This window comes from Meleagris gallopavo, chromosome 4 (genome assembly GCF_905368555.1).
Source record: "Meleagris gallopavo chromosome 4, MGAL_WU_HG_1.1, whole genome shotgun sequence".
NCBI lineage: Eukaryota > Metazoa > Chordata > Aves > Galliformes > Phasianidae > Meleagris > Meleagris gallopavo.
Genome location: NC_139407.1, coordinates 32,439,385 through 32,459,316, shown reverse-complemented (window position 1 = coordinate 32,459,316; position 19,932 = coordinate 32,439,385). Strand labels below are relative to the sequence as shown.

General features: G+C 38.3%; 1 protein-coding gene across 1 annotated transcript in view; it reads left to right on the top strand.

Moving 5' to 3' along the window:
- FAT4 (FAT atypical cadherin 4) overlaps window positions 1-19,932 on the top strand; it is a 134,360-nt gene that overhangs the window by 63,851 nt on the left and 50,577 nt on the right. The window contains exons 2-6 of the mRNA XM_010710090.3: window positions 5,966-6,097; window positions 10,034-10,295; window positions 12,017-12,367; window positions 16,090-17,012; window positions 17,792-17,966. Of these exons, the coding sequence (XP_010708392.3) occupies window positions 5,966-6,097; window positions 10,034-10,295; window positions 12,017-12,367; window positions 16,090-17,012; window positions 17,792-17,966 (1,843 nt within the window). The remainder of the gene's footprint in view (window positions 1-5,965; window positions 6,098-10,033; window positions 10,296-12,016; window positions 12,368-16,089; window positions 17,013-17,791; window positions 17,967-19,932) is intronic.

Genomic DNA, 19,932 nt, shown 5'->3' with positions numbered 1-19,932 from the left:
CTCATTTGATTATTTATATATATTATCACTGGAGGATCATCTGAATTTTTACTCTCCTTATATCTGCATTTAAACAAGCAAATCAAGTACAATCTATTTAAGGTAAATGCTGCTTTACATCATAGAGACAAAAACCTTACTGCTTCATACTCCCAGAAGACGTAATTTGTTCTGAATTTGTTTATGGAAAATAACCTCAAGAGCACCAATTTGAGCAGCAAATAAGAATCCCAATAAGATTAAAGTAATTAATACTTCCTCTGCTTTGCAAATGTGAGATGGCAGGATGCAGCAATTAGGTTGGCACAGATGAGGATAGGCTGACCATCTACAATAGGCAGAGGCGTTGCACTGTTGCGAGGAGGTTACTGCACCTGGAGGATGTGGAATTTGATTCAGACACAGGAAAATTTGAAATTTGTGACAGTTTGACTTCCTGCTGTTACTAATGTCTGTGATTTACTCTGTGTTTGTATTTTTGCATCCTAAATTAATACAGGCTGAACAGAACAAAACCAGTCAGGAAGCCCAAAGACAATTTGCACAGAAGTTAATATCTAAAATTACCTTGTTTATTTTACAGCAGTGAATAAGCAATCTATATCATTCTCTCCAACTACCTGAAAGGAAGTTGTAGTGAGTTGGCAGTCAGTCTCTTCTATGAAGGAACTGGGATAGGATGAGAAGGAATGGCCTCAAGCTGTGCCAGGAGAGGTTCAGGTTGAGTACTAGGAAAAATTTATTCTCTGAAAGTGTGGTTGGGCACTGCAAAAGGCTGCTCCAGGACGTGGTGGAGTCACCAGCCCTGGATGTGTTGGAGAAATGGAGATGTGTCCTAAGGACATGGTTAGTTGGCGCAGTGGGGATGGGTTGGTGGTTAGACAAGATGATCTTCTATGTCTTTTCCAGCCTTCATGGTTCTATAATTCTATATGTTTTTTTGCTAAGTAAACTGAAAGAAAGCTTTAATTTTCACTCTTTTTTTCAAGATGCATTAAATGTGTGAGGGGAAGCATTATACTGGAATTTATAGAAATTTAGAATAATTTTTTGAGATTTACACAGACAAAAGTAGAACAAAATTTGTCTGATTTTTTTCCATTTCTTCCTTAAAATTAAAGCAAGACAATATTTTGAATCTATATATCAATTTTCTATCACGCTTGTGAGAGATTTAGAAGTCATTGCAACTAAATAGTCACAGCATTCCCATGACTTCAGCAGAAATTCAAGGAGCAAAACCTGTATCAGCACCTGGACCAGCAGGAAGAGCCATTCAGAGAACTGAAAAGCATGAAGTGGGTAAACAGGCTGCAGTCCTTTTCCTACTGCTGTATTTTATTATATTTGAGTCCTTATTTTATTTGAGATAAGAAGATTTGGTTCCTATATTAAGTTTACTGTTGATATAGATGGAAATCAAAGGTGTGTCTGCAAGATGGAAAGTTGTAGGAGGTTTTTGGTCAGGGTTTGTCCAGAGTGAAGTACACTGAAAAGCTCAGGAGCTGCTTTTAGGTGACTGGTTTGTGCCCGTTTTGCATGCCCAGAGTGTTGATTGATGGCTGTGGGGTCTTGCAGAAACAAACATTCCTCATGTTGGCTAGGGTTGGAGGAGGAGAGGAGAAAGTGGGTGGTGGCTGTCACTTCCTGCAGTCTTATAGGCATCTCCACCTAGGGGTTCCTTACTATTCCATGGGCTAAGATATGAACAATTTCCTTGAATTCCTTTTCCTTCGTCCTGGGGCATATTTCAGCTTTTGAGGCTTTTGGTCTTCTGAACTGGATATTTATCGTTGTACTCGCTGTTGTTGCTGGAAGGTGTTTTGCCATGGCTGAGCATGAGAGTGCAGCATGCATTGTGTAGAGCTTTCTGAACAAGATGCCTGGGGTGTAGGTGACCTTCTTGTCTTGCATTCATTAAGTCTGAGGCAGACTTGCACAGTTAATAATTGGTAGCATATGATATTAATCAAAGCATGTATTTTAAGAGCCGAGTGATGCATACTGGTATCTTTATGCATATGTAATATGGAACTAGAAAGAGGCATTTGTCTGCAGAGAAATTTGGCTTAGATATCTAATGACAGATTTTGAATTTTTTTTTCCCTCTCAGTAAAGATGTGATAAGATATGTTGAAGCCTTTCTGTACCCTGTGGCACTGAGAGACTTTGTGGTCATGATTGTCTTATGAGCTTTTACGTGGGGTCTGGCCTTCTGAAATAATTTCAAAGTGAAATTAATTTCTAAAACACTTATTACTCAAGTGAAATTTTTGGAAATGGGCATATTTGCACAGAGCTGCTAATGAGACCTAACCAACAGTGAATTATGACACCATATGCATTACCTAAGTTCTGCTAAGTGGATTAGCAGTAATTACAGTGTAAAAACTTTAAAAAAAATACTTAGGTATCTTTCTAAAAAATTATTTCCTTGTTTGAAAATTTCTTACTTCTCCGTAATCTAACGCACACATTCAGTATGAAATACAATGTCTTTGTCTACTTGAAAACTGATTTTTCAGGATAAACCTACTTCTATAAAATATATCATTTTTACTTCTATTTTTCAATCCTCCAGAATCCAACTTTGTAATTTATTTGTCTCATGAACCCTATCGATCTGTATTCTTGGATTCTTACTATTTTACATTATGCAAGCTGTAGGCAGTGCAGAGTTCCTAACCCCAAACCCCAGAAGTTTTTGTATTTTTTTCATATGATTTTACAAAGGCCAATCTCTCATTTAAAAAATGGTTTCCGGTGGTGAAATGTCACTTGTAGCTGAAATGTTGAAGCTGTACATGACATACATGTTATTAACAAATAAATTGCAGAGCTGTGCAGCTGCTTTAGCTTGAAACTGTACCTAACAAAATGCAATACTTTCACCAGAGGTGTGTGTTTTGCCATGGCAGTTCAGATGCAGGACCTATTTGGCAGTTGACAAAATCCTTCATCTGTCTTCTTCTATGTTTCTCCCCTTTGCATGATTAATTGTCACCCAGATGCAGCAGTCACCGTGAAAATCAACATGGGCTAGTTTTCCCTCTGAGAATTTGCCTGGTTATTTGATTGTTTGAACCATTGCTTAGTGATCAGCACTTCTAGTACTTCTAACTTCTACTGTCATAAATTTAAATTTGATAACAAATCATCTGGGTTACTTTGTCTCAGTCCGTGAGGCCTTTTACTTACCTTTTGTGAATGATCAAAGGAATGGTATATGGTATAAATAATGGCCTCCTATAAAAGTCCATTGAAGACCTGTAGGCCCAATGTTTTGTCTGCACTTCCTGCAGATCTCCCTAAAGTTAATGTAATATATCCTCTTTTTTTAAAGATGTGTCACTTCTCTTTAATGCTGTGGAAAAATTCTGGCAGTGATAGTAACCTACTGTGGGTATAAATACCAAACACAAACTTTAAAAAAACAGCCAAACAAAAAAAGCATGACAGAGCAATTTACTTGCATGAGATGATTGATGAATTTCGGATGCAGCTACTGAAAGCTTGGGGAAAGACGAGCAAGCAAGCCTGGGTGGTGCCTCACTTGTAATTTATTTGTCTCATGAACCCTACTGATCTGTATTCTTGGATTCTTACTATTTTACATAAGCTGTAGGCAATGCAGAGTTCCTAACCCCAAACCCCAGAAGTTTTCGTATTTTAGATAACCAAGCTTCTGTCATTATAATAGTTATCTTTGGGATTGCCCCAGAGATTAAGTCAGCATGGTTTGGCAGTTACTGATCGGGGGGGAAAAATATACGGCAGATGACTAGAAACAGTAAAAATCATAGGCTTCAGATTACCAGAGATGTCTGCATTGATCACATCCAGAGCAGACCTGTATGCTTTCAAGCAAGTACAGGGAAATCCTTTGCGGACAGTGGCATGGCAAGTACATGTGATAACAGGCTTCCTTCAGCACATACTTTTGTCTTTAGCAGATCTTCAGTGTTTGGTGACCATTTAATATTTTAGATCCAAAACTAACCATTTCTCCCACCCCTCTCCTCCTTCCTCCCTCCCCCCATCCCCCACAAATAAGGTAGAATGTCTGTGTCCTCTCTTTCATTTTTTCTTTTCTTGGGACATTGCATGTCATACCCGGCAAACAGGGAAAATCAAGCTCTACAGCTTTTTGAATTAGCATAATTAGATCTGTGAGAGCTCAACAATCCTGTCCATGAAAAAACTAAGATAGGATAGATGAGTGCACAGTGAGGTAGATTGAGAACTGGCTGACTGACAAAACTCAGAAGCTTGTGGTCAGAGGTGGAGAGTCTGACTGGAGGTATGAGTGGTGTCCCCCAGGGCTCAATACTCGGTCTGGTCTTCTTTAACATCTTCATCAATGACCTTTATGAAGGGATAGAGTGCACCCTCAGCAAGTTTGGTGATGATACAAAGATGGGAGGAGTCACTAACACACCAGAATGCTGTGCTACCACTCAGAGTGACCTGGACAGGCAGGAGAGTTGGGCAGAAGGGAACCTGATGAGGTTCAACAAGGGCAGGTGTAGAGTGGGGAGGAATAACTGCAGCATCAATGCAGGTTATTGGCTGACCAGCTGGAAAGGAGGTCTGCAGAGAAAGACCTAATTGTCTTGGTGGATAACAAGTTGGCCATGAGCCAGCAGTGTGCCCTTGTGGCCATGAAGGTCAGTGGTATCCTGAGGTACATTAAAAAGAGAATGGCCAGCAGGTCAAGGGAAGTTCTCCCCCACTGCTCTGCCCTCATGAGGTTATATCTGGAGTACTGTGGCCAGTTCTGGGCTCCCCAGTTGAAGAAAGACAGGGAACTTCTAGAGAGCCCAGCGGAGGGCCACAAAGGTGATGAGAAGCCTGGATTATTTCTGAAGAAAGGCTTAGAGACCTGGGAGTATTCAGCCTGGAGAAGAGAGGACTGAGAGAGATTTTATAAATGCTTGGAAGTGCTAAGGGGCAGGACTCAAGTGAATGGAGCCAGTTGCAGGCTATTTTCAACAGTGTCAGGTGACAGATCAAGGAGCAACGGGCACAAACTAGAACACAGAAAGTTCCATCTGAAGATAAGAAAAACTTTTCTGTGAGGGCGACAGAGCACTGAAACACTGCCCAGGGAGGTTGTGGAGTCTCTAACTCTGGAGATATTCAAGACCCATCTGGACACTTTCCTGTGTGACCTGTTGTAGGAACCTGCTTTAGAAGGGGGTGGAGTTGGATTTTATCCAGAGGTTCCTTCCAACCCTATGATTCTATTATTTTATGTGATTCTGTGAAATAATGCACAATCTTACATAAACTATCTTTATTACTTGGAAAAACATGCGCATTTAGCAAGTGAAAAAAATATTTGTTTAGATATGCATAGGCAAACATGCATATGAGTAGATGGTAGTGACTGCTCCTAAAGTAACATTTGTTTGCAATCAGAGGAGAGCTTTGAGATAAAGAGTAAAACAGAACTTTTTATTATTATTATTATTTTTTAATATGAAGTGCAAGGGTGTTTTTTCCTCCCTCAAAGCTGAGAGTTGCCAATAAATAAACATTTCAGAGAGGATTTTACACCACCTCATCTTTATGTCAAGCAGCATTTAATGGTTGAATGATCCTCTGCCCCGGGACTTGGCAGCTATCCTCCAGGGGCTGACTTTGGGGATTACAATGACAGTCTATCAGTGGATCTTTTCCAATATAAACTAGGCTAGGGCCATTTAAAATCAGTTGCTATCAACAAGTTAAATTATCTTTATTTATGTTAGAAGCTTTCCTATAAGTATTTCATAACAGTGTGGAATTTTAATATCCGGAGGGGTTGTTCCTGTTGTCACTGTTATTTGGCAATGTTCTAATCCATGCGATTAGGCACAATTTACCTGATTTCTTTCAAAATTATGTGATTTGTAACATTCAAGTCTAATCAACATCTAACTTGCAGTGCTCACACAACTTTTTCTGATTCCTCTCTTTATAGGTGGAAATAACGCTTCAAGATATCAACGACAACCCGCCAGTATTCCCCACAGATATGCTTGATCTGACTGTAGAAGAGAATATAGGAGATGGATCTAAGATAATGCAGCTGACAGCCATGGATGCTGATGAGGTAGGAGCATCGTTGCACATATAAAAAATGCTATTCTGGAGATGCACATTCTACTTGTTCCTTTACTCCCTGCTTGAGGGTTTGAGGAGCCATTGTGCCACCCAGTTCTTTGTGCTGCATCTGCACTCTTTGCTAGGCTGTGTTCAGTGCCTTCCATGCAGTCCCACATAGGCACACACGGTCATGAGAAGGTCCCTGTTAACTGAAGGCTGCTCGCTGGACCATGTGAGAGTTAAGTTCTCATAACATGTCCTAATGAGTAGTTGCACTGATGACCAAAAACACCCCGTTTGGTTCTAGACGGTGTTGTTTTCAGCAGTTTCATCACATGCCATACTTGCTGACTTGTCAACAGTACTGGGCTGCCCAGCTTATTGCAGAAATGTATTGACATCCAGTTTAAGAACACAGCTTTAGATCTAAGTTAGATCCCAGCTTTGAAATTTGCAATATAATTCATATGAGATAAGCCTTGTAGAATGAGAGAACTCTAATGCCTGCTCACACTTTCACCAGATATCTTTATACTGTTATCCTGAAGAAAAGTCTTATTTCGTCAGAGAAAGGAAAGAAAATAATGCTAAAACATCTGCTCTGTACCTTTCACAGAGCCTTTTTGCTTGCATAGATGTGTTTCGGTGAGGATGCTACAACTAAGGAGCTGTTAAGGACCTAGCAAAAGTCTTCCGAGCGATTGGTGTTAAACAATTGGCCTGTTGGCTTAATGAGGGTTATTGGAGTCTCTTGTATGTGTCAGGCAAATACATCCAAATATAATTTAATGTATTCATTCCTTTTGGAAAGTAAATTATGAGAGAGTTAATCATATTGTTTCATTCACTTGAACTATTTGCTTTCCACTAGGGAAATGACTAAAAAGTCAGTATGAGCATGAAAAGAAGATTGTGTTGTCATTAAAATATAGGGTTACACTTAACAACAACAAGCAATTCTTTCATTCAAATAATAAGGTAATTCAGCCCTCTCAGGAGAATTTTATTTCCAGTCATTTTTGTGTTACTTTGGCTAGTCCTTCTGTGATTGCTAATTGATGTATTTAATCTTGCTACTATATAGGGATGCCAAGAAGACCAATGGTATCCTGGAGTGCATTAAAAGGAGTGTGGCCAACAGGTTGAGGGTGGTGATCCTTCCCCTCTCCTCTGCCCTGGTGAGGCCACATTTGGAGTACTGTGTCCAGTTCTGGGTTCTCCAGTTCAAGAAAGACAGGGAACTACTAGAGACGGTGGGAATGGGCACAAGCTGGAACACAGTAAATTCAATCTGTAGATGAGAAAATCTTCTTTACTGTAAGGGTGACAAAATACTGGAGTAGGCTACCCAGAAAGGCTGTAGAGTCACTTTCTCTGGAGATATTCAAAACCCACCTGGATGCTTTCTTGTGCGACCTACACCATGGGACCTGCTTTAGCAGGGGGTTGGACTAGATGACCTCCAGAGGTCTCTTCCAACACCTACAATTCTGTGATTCTGTGACTGGTAAAAATGATTAAGAACTTTTTTTCTGATGAACAGACAAAAATTGACTTTGGAAAAGTGCATATCCATTACAAAAATTGTAACTGTGCACCTTATAACGTGTATCTTAAGATTAGAAAGAAATAAACGTTAAATAGCTGCTTTATGCTGAGGTTTGGCAAACTGTTATCTAAGATGTTAGCAATATATTATGTTCTCTTCTCTTTTGTGTCAACTCCTGCTGCGTTATGTTTCTGTCTTCTGTCTTCACATGTGCAACCCACATATGCAGCTCAGTAAAATGAGCATGCTGCCTTTGCTATGTGCATAGCTGCTTTCAGAGCGAAAGGTTTAGCTTTGAGAGGATAACAGAACCTTTAAAACTTAGGATTGAAGTGTATACAAGAATCCCTCATTGATAGTATTAAGACATCACGTTTCAGCCCCTTGTATGTTAAAATGATCACTTTTTAGTGATCTGAGAAAAGAGTGAAGACAGTATGTAAGTGCTAAATGGCGCCGAAGGCTTTAGCAATTGCAACAACTTCTAGCACTTTGCAAGTTTTTTTTCAGACTTTTCCTGATGGGAAATTTCTATACAGTTTTTTAATATGTTATACCTTATAATTGTGTATTTTGCTTTGTTTTTCACCTAATTCTCACCTAATGTAAAGTTACTAATTTGACTAGGCCATCATCACAAGTAGTTCTGTTTTCAGTGTGTTCTGTTGGTAGAAGGTTACCCAGCCAAAAAAATGGTAGAGAATGTGATCACCTCTGAAATCTTAAATTCCCATCATCTGTTTTTATTAAACCACACAATTACAGGAAAACATATTACATATCTCAAGCATACACCTGAGCACACAGGATCTGTGTATGCTGAAGCACTGCATGCAGCTGTTCCAGACCAGGCACTTGGAGAAGGGAGTTTTCTTTCAAAATGTCATTTTATCTGTTGGCTGAATCTGATTCTTTGAAGCAGCACTCCAGGGAATAGGTTTGGCATCAGGCACTGTCACAAGGTCAGGTAGTGAATGCTTTTCTCTCATGTCACAGGTAAGAGTGGGTGTTTATCTTTGTTAATTTGCCTTTTTAGCTATCTGATAGTAGTTGTAATTTCTTTCTCCCTGATCTCTTTGATCAGGCTGACCTGTGGTCCCCACACAAAAGACATGGGGGAAATGCCAAGTGCTCACCAGAACACATGTCCCAGTGCCTGCACGTGTATCTTGTAAAGGAAGGAAGTAACCCCAGATTCTGAGATCTTGTTTTGCTTTTTGCATAAAGACCAATGCTAGGAAGAAAAAGGTATAGCTAAGTATTGGCTTTTTGGGGAAATGTGCTGGGCTGGCTGCATCCCCTGGCATAACAGACTGTCGGCATCTTCACATTGAGCAAGCCATCCTTAGGAGGTGACTGAAGGTGGAGCCTGAGTAGTGGCCATTTTTGGGAAGCATTAGAACTGAGATCTGTAAAGCTGAATGATTTTTTCATTACTGATACAGGCAGGATAAGGTGGCTTTTCACAATGTTTGTGATAGGGCAGGGCTAAAGCAAGATGCATTGTATCAATTTTGGGGTAGAAAGGTTTTTTTTTTGTTAACTTTTAATTTCAACATTTAAGGAATAAATAAGAAAACATATTTTCTACATAAAATTACTTTTCTGTCATTTTTCTTTTTAGCCAAAATGTTCAAAATGCTTAAGAATCCTTTGTTTTTTTCCAAGGTCAAGTGAGAAATTCTGTTCAATCCCCAAAGGAAAATTTTTTGTCTTCCGGGGACTGACAGCACAACCCAAGAGATCAGAACTGTACTGTTAGTGACAAATGACTTGTCACTACAGGGCTGGCTACTCATAGAGATGAATGCATCCTGACGCATGAAGGGCCCTTTAGGGGGCTGCTGCACAGCACCCGTGCAAACACTGCTCGCAGGAGTTTCCTCTGACCTGGAGGTGGTGGAGCTGGTGCTTGCTGCCCTGATCTCCATCCTTGTATCCATCCTATCCTCCTTCTCTTCAGCCTGACAGGGAGGGCAGAGCTGTGTCTGCAGGCAGGATGTTCATTTAAATTAACCTTCCAACATAAAATACTAATAAGCACTGATCATTATTAAGTGAAAAGGTGTTGCACTGCTTGGTAATGCTGACTTGAAGTTAAAACAGGTATCAGAGCTTTGTGGTCTTGACTGGATGCAATCCTTTTATGAACAGCGGAGCAAAAGAGTATCAGAGCAATCTTGTTACTTCACGTCTCATAAATAAAAACTGTGTGTGTATGCATCTGTGTTGGGGGACTGAAAAAGAGGCTGAGCAAGAAGGCTGTTTATTAAAGGAAGCTGTTCTGAAAGTATTTGCCAAGTGCAGTTACTGGAACAGTTCTTGTCTTACATAAAATTACGATGTGGTTTTCCTGGCAAATAACTTGATTTGACCACTTCTGTTTTTACTTAGGGAGCCAATGCCCTTGTCACATACACTATTATCAGTGGTGCGGATGATAGCTTCCATGTTGACCCCGAGTCAGGAGACCTGATAGCCACCAAGCGCCTGGACCGGGAGCGCCGCTCCAAGTACTCTCTGCTGGTTCGTGCTGACGATGGCCTGCAGTCCTCTGACATGAGGATAAACATCACTGTCAGTGATGTTAATGACCACATCCCCAAATTCTCCAAACCAGTGTATTCCTTTGACATTCCAGAAGATGCCACTCCAGGTAAATGTAAATAGGAAATGGCCCTAAAGTGACAGAAGTTTTCTTTTTGTCTATCTAGAGGTACTTGAGAGGAAGAGGGCAGAAGACCTATCTGACTTATCCAGTGAGCAGCTCTCAAACATGATGGAGAGGTAGAGGGAATAGTGTCATGCTGAAACTCTGCTTGCTAACTTGTGCACTAGTAGAGTAATATTTCTTTTAGGAAAGTACAGAAACGTTTGCTATTCCAAGAAAAAACAGCCTAATACATAGGTGCAGAATAGGAATTATGCATATTCTAGTGGAAAACTTGGAGTGCTACTACTTAAAATAATAAAATAAACAAGAAAAGAAATAAGTGGAAAAACTTACAGGATGGAAACACTATATTCTTGTGGAAAAGATGCGGTGATGCTAGTCATCTTCAGTGAATATGACTCATAATACTTAATAAATTGAGGGTAGGATCACAAGACTGGTGACCATTGAACTGCCAGTAATTTATACATTGGCTCTGACATACGCTCAATTCCTAACCTTAACATCGTATTTTCTTAATCTCATCTTCAACTCCTGGCTCTGACAATGTTTTCTTTAAAAAATGTAACCGTTAGGTAGCTAATTCTGATTCCTAGAATTAATCGCTGATCTCGAGTTGCTCTTTTCCTTTTTCTAAAATTTGTTTCTTTTGTTTTAGTTTTGTTTTAGACTGTTTTAGTGTTTATAAGCTAGGTTTTAAGCTAGAAACTATTTAGAACAAACTTTTCAAAAGCTATGTTGTCTGAAAATGCAGTGTTTTTTTTTGTTAAAGGCAGTATACTACAGCCATAGAGGCATTTTGACCAATTAACATGCAATCAGAAATGTTAAAGTATTAGGTAATCAGATGTATAGAAATTGTACAGGGATATTCAACTGGGAAAGAGCTGTAGCAATATTCATCCTGATAAGCAGTTTTCTTCATCCTGATAAGCAGTTTTCGTTGTCACATTGCTTGTAAACAATTAACTGTGCTAGAACAAATATAATTCATTTGGTTCCAGGAAAAAGAATTTAAATGATTAACTTTCTTGGAAATGACCTGATTTTAATTATAATTACTGTTCAAAATACTAAATAGCAAGACTGAATTTCCAAACTTTAGTAAGATAGGTCAGTCATGTGAATGCAGCTATGCGGAAATGAAAACAATAGCACAAATTCACAAGGAGCTTAATTTCAAAAAACACTGAAAAATTGATCCCTATAAGGTTTCCGGTTTTCTAACCACTGTTACTCTGCTTATGCACTTTTTTCAAAAAGTAGAACTAGGATCTTTGGTATGTCCTGACATTTCAATTTCTGCATTTAAAGGAATTATATAGAAGTTTTCAGAACATGTATTTATCTTTGGGGAGAAAAGTGCCCTTTGAGAGGCAGAAAGAAAATGCATAAAAATTGTTTTTGCCATGGTTGATATCTCATCTGGGCATTTTCCCATTTAAAGATAAAAATAAATATTGCTGACCATTTCTTGTCTGTATTTTTTAATAGCCCTTGAAAATCAACATAATATTGGATTTTGTTGCTGTCAGCTTTGAAAAACCTTTTGAAGAAGTTAAGCATACAGTGCTGAGGCTTGAATATTTTTACAAAGGATTCCTTTAACTCTGCAGAGGTGTTTGACAATGATCTCTCTCTTAACACATTGGCGATGTGCCTTTTGCTAGTGACTTACTTTACTTTCTTCTCATGCTGTGCAGGCTCATTAGTGGCAGCCATTCTAGCTACTGATGATGACTCTGGTATAAATGGAGAAATCACATACACTGTGAGTGAAGATGATGAAGAGGGCATGTTCTTCCTGAACCCCGTTACAGGAGTCTTCAACTTGACCCGTGCACTAGACTATGAAGCACAGCAGTATTACATTCTGACCATCCGTGCGGAAGATGGAGGAGGCCAATTTACTACCATCAGAGTGTACTTCAATATACTGGACATAAATGACAATCCACCAGTGTTCAGCATGACCTCATATAGTACATCTTTGATGGAGAACTTGGCTCCAGGATCTGCTATTCTCAACTTCAGTGTTACTGATGCAGATGACGGTAGGCTTTTACTAATATTCTGATGATAAATGCATATTTCACGTAAGCAACATATTAAAAGGCCTAGCAAAAAGGACTTATTAGGGACTTGTTAGGACATCATAATGTGATCACATTTACTGTATTCTATGTACGTAGAGGTTATTTTTCTCATATTTCACATTAGGTTTAAGAGGGTGGCAATGAATTGCAAAGCTGTGTTTTATCTAGAACATGTTACACTGTCAAGCACCAGGAGAGAAATCCTGTCCAGCTTGCATATTTAAGTTAGACCTAAGTGTTCTTTCAAATTTTTTTTTTCCTTTTATAATCTATTCTAAGTAAGTTTCTGCAGTAAGAGGTTTCGTCTACAATTATCACAGCACATATTCTGAAATGTATTGTAACTTTTAAGTATATTGTTAAGAGAACTATGATCTGCAAGGTGCCGATAGTGAAGAATTTTAAAAAAAAAAAAAAAGGCAAAAAGAGAAGGAAATTTTCTCTTTAAAATAAGCTTTAATATTGAGATTATTTATGACATCTAGATGGTATTAATGTGTCAGAGTGCTAAAGATACAATCTTTATAGCTCAAGCTTTTTTCCATATAATTTTTGTCCAAACAAGAATAATTGCAGAATATGATCATAAAATACATAAAAATTATTCCATAGCATGTTAAGTGTCCACAGACATTACTCTGGATGGCTTAATACAGAGTTATTCATAGCACATATGCTGAGTTTCCAGGTGAAGGATATTTTGTGACATGTTAGGCAAACTTGTCACCTCTTAACTCAAGAGGCTCAGGAAAGACTGTAGAAACACCTTACACTGAAAGGTACACTTCAAGCACAGAGCACTCACGTGCTTCAAGGAATTCCAGATTGTTCGCATATAACAACTAAGCTCATCAAGATGGTTCAGTGAAATAATTTTTTCCTCAGGAAATACTAGGTTGTCCAAATTACAGACATTTTTGTGGGAACATCCGATTGCTGATGGATAGTACTTTCTGTGGTAACAACAATTTTTGAGATCAAATTGAGAAAGTGATAGAGAGAAGAGGTTTCATAAGATAAGCCATCAAGTCAGAAATTACAATTTCATTATATTGGCTGTTCTTGCATGGATATTTCTTTCTCTACTCTTGTTAAAGATTTTATATGCAAGCTAAATGTAAATTGGAGGAGGAACTTATACTTGCATCCAGGGAAGTGATTTCTTCTTTAGACTTGCAGACAAATGTGTTTGTGTCTCATCTGTCTCCTCTCATAGTTCATCTTTTCTGTCCAAGTATTCTTGCCTATATCACAATATACAGTGGGAAGAAACTGTGGAATGAAAAAAAAAAATGCAAACTAACAAGTGAAACAGGGAGAAAAAAAAAAAAAAACCTTAAAAAAATTAGCAGTACGATGCTTGGTTTCAAACATTCTTGAAAGTTAGTTCCACTTAGCCATTAGGGATCTGCTTTCTTTTTCCTCGTATGTTAATGTTCATCTGTGTACAATGAATGTGAACTGTCATGACATTGACATACAATTTTACATTTATCGTCCAGTCAATTAGGAAGGAAGCAAATGAGCTTTAGAAGAACAAATCAGCCAGACATCTTGCCTCTTCTACTTTCTGGCACACTGACTGTTTTTAATAGGTTGAATTTAAAATTAGTAGGGCAGAAATTTCATTCCAAGGTCATGCCAGGCTCAGTTACCCAGTAGGACTGCAACTTCAGCAAATGTTATCATCTGTTGGTATTTTTGTTTCAAGCCCAAACCTTTTTATCCTGTGCTTTCTTGTATTTGGGTAGAGTACAGAAATAACCGTTACTGTACTGCTTTGCATGTGATTTGCAGACAATGCACACAAATATAATTTCATTGATTGTTTGTGCTACATGATTTCAAAGATCAGAAGAGCTCTTAAAAGACATTGTTTTCTAGTGATGTATACCTGTTGTTTTAGGATAAACATTGGTAAAGGGCAAAACTGACTGTGATAGTGAAACAGCTCCACTGTCATTTTTTTGTTTGACATACCTTGGGGAAACAACAGCTGTTTATGTCAACTTGAACCATACAGATACATAGTAAATATTAGTTAAAACTACAGGGGAAATAATGAAAAGGTAGAAGGAGTGAGAAGAACAGGTAGTAAATTTAATAGGAACAAGCACCACTATAGCAAACAATGGATAAAAAGAGTATTAAAATTTAGTAAAAAATGGTTTTCATCTAAATGTTCTAATTTCTACCTATTTCTGAAGTCAGTTGCCAAAATACTGAATTGCCAGGAAGTACTTTACTGAAATCAGAAGTCTTCCATTCATGTAATTAATCATTTTGAAGTACAGCTGAACAGAAAATAGAATTGTATTATGTTTTTACATTCCTTTACTTGATCAAAGTAATGTAGAAACACTAATATCTGGCATATAAATGTATTAATTTCTTTAATTGCATAAAAATATTTTGTCTTTTATGTTTGGTTCTATTTGCTTTGTAATTATGTCCATACAAAGAAGAGGAGAGAGAGAAAGGTGCCAATTAGAGTAGCCCTTGGGGGAAGGCAAGTAGAACTAGAGTTCCTGAGTCTGAGCATAATAAACAGCAGTAATTAAAAAATCAAATACAGTAATAATATTGTAATCAAAGCAATTTAGTTGAAGGAAAAAAGCTGCTGAGTAAAAATGACAAAATGTACAACAAAGTAATAATCTGCTAAAGCAGGCAGCTTGGTTTCTTTGCATGTAAAAGTGAGTTTGAGGGGTAAATGAGTAGTGAAAAGTCTGTTAATCTGCTAATCCTAAATCACAGTCTTCATGACCCAAAACACGAAAACAAATCAATATGAATTAAAATATTAATGAGATAAATACTTAATATATCTGTGTATATATAAATCCATATAAATATACAGAAATATATGTGTATAAATGAAAGAAGACTTATTTCTATTTCCATTGGGTGTTCCAACAATTAGCTGTTTAGAGTGAGCTCTGACGTTGCAATGGCAATATACATTGTTTGCTATGTGGCATACTTAGAGCCATTTCGAAGCCTTGTAAGACTCAGAATGCATTTCCCGTACCAAAAGTATAAATCACTCCCTTGACCATAATTGCTAGTTGTGTTTCAGTCATAAGATGAAGGCTATTCATCTGGTGTTTTTGAACACTTCCTTGTATGGTAAGCATACCTCTCCACAGTATTCACTCTTGGCCTGCTCCATCTAGGCATGGGAGTTTCTGTTTTTTTTGGTTTGTTTTTTGTAATTGGTTGGAAAAAATGATGAAATAATTATGTCAATGATAATGTTGCTGACTAGAAATGGGGAGAATGGAGCAAAAAACTGTTCTTTTAGCAGCAGAACTATTGATACTTTCTTCAAAACTATTGCAGATGTGACAAGTCGTACATGTTCTCACTGCAGTTCTTGCTGAAAGAAGTACAGGGATGAGATCTGCTGGCTTTTCCCTCAGTGGCCGCTCTAGTTAGCAATATCCTTCCCTGTCCCTCTTCAGCTCCTGTCAGAATTTAATTATTTCCATGGCTTATGTTCCACTGTGAAACTTTGCTGAAATTAACTGTTGGATTCAAAAATGATGATGGAGAAGCTGAATGGGAGGCATGTTCGTATGCTCCTCATTTCCGTAGGAAATGAGGCTAGAAGCATCTATGTATCTAGATCAGTGGGATTAAGGCATATTCTCTTACCTAGCTGTTTTCCTGCCCCCCAGGCTGCAACTCACAGCTGTCATTCAGCATCGCCTCCGGGGACAGCGTAGGGCACTTTGGTATCGACAACAGCGGGGTGCTGAGCATCCAACAACCTTTGGATCGGGAAAAGCAGTCTTTCTATAGCCTTGTTGTTCAAGTCCACGACATGGCCCCTCTCCCTGCCTCCAGGTACACAAGCACAGCTCAAGTCTCCATTATTCTGCTGGATGTGAATGACAGCCCTCCTAGCTTTATCTCTCCAAAGCTGACCTACATCCCAGAAAATACACCGATAGACACAGTCGTGTTCAAGGCACAGGCGACTGACCCTGACAGCGGTCCAAACAGCTACATCGAGTACAGTCTGCTTAGGCCTCTGGGCAATAAATTCAGCATTGGCACTATTGATGGTGAGGTCAGGCTGATCGGGGAGCTTGACAGAGAAGCTGTGTCCAACTACACATTGACTGTGGTGGCTACGGACAAGGGCCAGCCATCGCTTTCTTCATCTACAGATGTGATAGTCATAGTCCTCGACATTAATGATAACAATCCCATTTTTGCACAAAAGCTTTATAGAGTAGAGTTGGAGGAAAACACTTTAACAGGAACAGATTTAATCCAGGTGCTTGCTGCTGATGGAGATGAGGGTACAAATGGGCAGGTTCGCTATTCCATTGTGAGTGGAGATACTGGTAATGAGTTTCGCATCGATTCTGTGACGGGGGTGATAACGGTTGCTAAGCCTTTGGACAGAGAGAGGAAACCCTCCTATATGCTGACTGTTCAGTCCTCCGATCGTGGAAGCAGCCCAAGGACTGACACCACAACAGTCAATATTGTTCTGAAAGATGTTAATGATTACATTCCCACATTTGAACTTTCTCCCTACAATGTGAATGTTCCTGAGAATTTAGAGACGCTTCCCAAAGTCATTCTTCAGGTGAGTACGCTCAACAAATTGACATGCATTTGCTACAATTACATACATTTGCTACAATGCCTTGGAACATTTTATTAATATACCTTGACCATTGGGGAAAAAAACAAACAAACAAACAAAAAACCCACAAGATTGAAAAGCTACCTTTTGGCCGTAACCTAACAAGCAATGGTTGCTGTTTTGTTTTCCTTTCTGTATTTTTTTTTTCTTGCTTTTTGCCAAAATTTGGTATTGGGCTTTGAATTTGGTTTTGTGTCATCCCCCCTTCATCACCCCCCCCCATCTATCTTTTCACACACTCTAGGACTTCAAGAGTTTCCCCTATTCTCTCAGCTCATTTTCAAAATCCATGCAACAAATCTGTCCATCTGATCCTTGCCTATGTAGGATGAGGCTCTAGTCCAAACACTGAAAGAGAAATAAATGGATTGAGATGGCAGGACATACAGTGTGTTCTTGGATACTGAGCTCAGTCTATACCAAGTCATCTGTGATTTTCACTGCACCCCAATGCCATCTTTATGTATTTAAACGTAAGAAAGATAAGTAATCAACTATTTTAAAATTTTCAAGCAATGCTTTTAAGTCCACCACCACTGTTTTAAATCATTTTACCATTACAGCTATTTTGTAATAGCCTTAAGATACTGGGATTAGTTCAATCCATTAATTAGAATTAATGTCACAGAGAATATTTTCTTTACCCCAATAAAATTGTACAGACTCCGCACTTATTGGTTACTGAATTTTTTTTTCATGCCTTTATGTTGCTTTTGTAGGTTGTAGCAAGAGATGATGATCAAGGCCTAAACAGCAAGCTTACCTATGTCCTGGTGAGTGGCAATGAAGAAGGAGCCTTTACTCTCTCAGCCAGCGGGGAGCTGCGCTTAGTGCAGAGCCTGGACCGAGAAACGAAGGAGCAGTATGTTTTATTGATCACAGCTGCTGACTCAGGTAAAGTAAATGTGCAGTCTCTTCTAGTTAAATCTTGCCTTACTTGACAGCATTACATTCCTGATGCAAAAAAAGAAAAAAAAAGTACTTTCTTAACGATCTGTAATTTTAGTGCATGGAGATTTGTACTGAAGTTTCAGTTTAGCTCTCCAGGGTGAAATCTGGGCTCACATGATGTCAAAGGGAGTTCATTTTCTTGAAATCAAGATTTTTATCCGTATGCATTAGTAGGTCTCACTACAGATTTTAGATGGATTGGTTTATTTCCACCATAGTAGTGAGTGATCCTACCAAGGTCATGAGAGCCTCTTCAATAGCAATAAAAAACAGTTTAATGTTGTCATCAGAAATGTGCAGACATTTCAAACCAATGGCCAGGAAAGAGCTATGGATTACACAGTTAATCTTACTGAAATGTTACCCCTCAAGAGTAATGACAATTTAGATTTTAGCATTTAAATTTTCTGCTTTTCCTACCATACAGTCTTAGATTGCTCCAAAATCCCAAATGTATTTTAAGTTCCCTCAGTTTAAAACACAGACATGAATTCTTATTATGAAGATTAATGACTTTTTGACTACAGGTGTCTGAGCATAAAATGTAGGTTGCAGATTTGGATATGAGTATTGGTAACAAAGACATTCTGCATCTTATCCTGAATGGATCACCAGTCCTCCGGAATCTGATGGTTTGTAATTTACTGCAGGACTTGTTCTTACTTTCAAATAATAAAAATAGAAGCAAACCCAACTTGTTGACAAGTTGGTACAGTTTTGTTTTCTACTGTATTGTGCACAGTATATTATGTCAGTGACAGTGTCTGTGACTTATATTTTCCTATTGCAGCAGTACTCAGGTATTTCACAGTCTGAGCACAGCTGAAACTGTGAAATATAATTTTAGGACTTGGCATATCATTTGTCTTGTACTTTGGCTGGAGATACTATGCCACATTGTATTTTTTCACACTGGCTTTCCATTACTGTATAGCTGCAAAGTGCACACTTGTGACTTGGACATGCTTGGGCTTGAACAAGCTTATGTTAGTTCTGAATCTGGATACATCAGATAAAGCAGATCTTTGGTACCTGTTTACTCTCCCAGTCCAAGTTGCACGTCTAGAAATTGAGTAGAATTCTATAGAATTTTGCCCTACATACGAAATATGTGGAGTCTGAATTCATAGGGCATGTGTCAAGTGGCAAACAATGATTTCCTTCTAAAAAAAAAAATAGCAAGAAATCAGTTTTACCCTCTGCCGAGCACCACATATAAGCCAAAAGTTTGACAATAGCATAATCTTTTCCTAAACTAATTCCTAAGAAATGTGAAATCCAGAATTTTTATCCAATCATGGCAAATGAAAATATTTATCTGTATTTGAAGACTTCTTAGTTTCAGCAAGTTCAGGGGAGGATTTAATACATGAATTATGCATGGAACCTTTGTCTTCAGTGGCTGACAACAATAGCAGTGTGTATCATTAGTTCCTATCATAAGCACATATATATTATGCTGACTAATTTATTGTTGTTGTTGTTTTTAAATAATTTTTCATGGTCTCATAATCTCAAGATGTTGTTTCCTCTTATCAGTACAAAAAGATGCTAGCAAAAATGTTCAGAAACAGATGCTAAATAGTGACTTTAAGTTAAAGGTAACTGTTTATTGCATTTAAGTTTCCAACCAGACAGTCAGTATGATTTGTTACAGCTTTTAGCCAAATAATGTTAGATGTTATCTTTTGATTGGACTGGAAACTTTCTCTAAGTTCTTACCATCAAAGAAAACGTTTGAAACTATGTTAGCCGTGATTTATCTATATAAAACAACATGGGAAAATCTGCTCCTGCAGAAGTTGATGCCAAAATTTCCCTTGATTTCAGGGAAGTAGTAAGTGGGCTGTAGTCATAACAGGTACTCAGAGAAGAAATTCTAGGGGACTCATGTTTAAATTAGTCATAC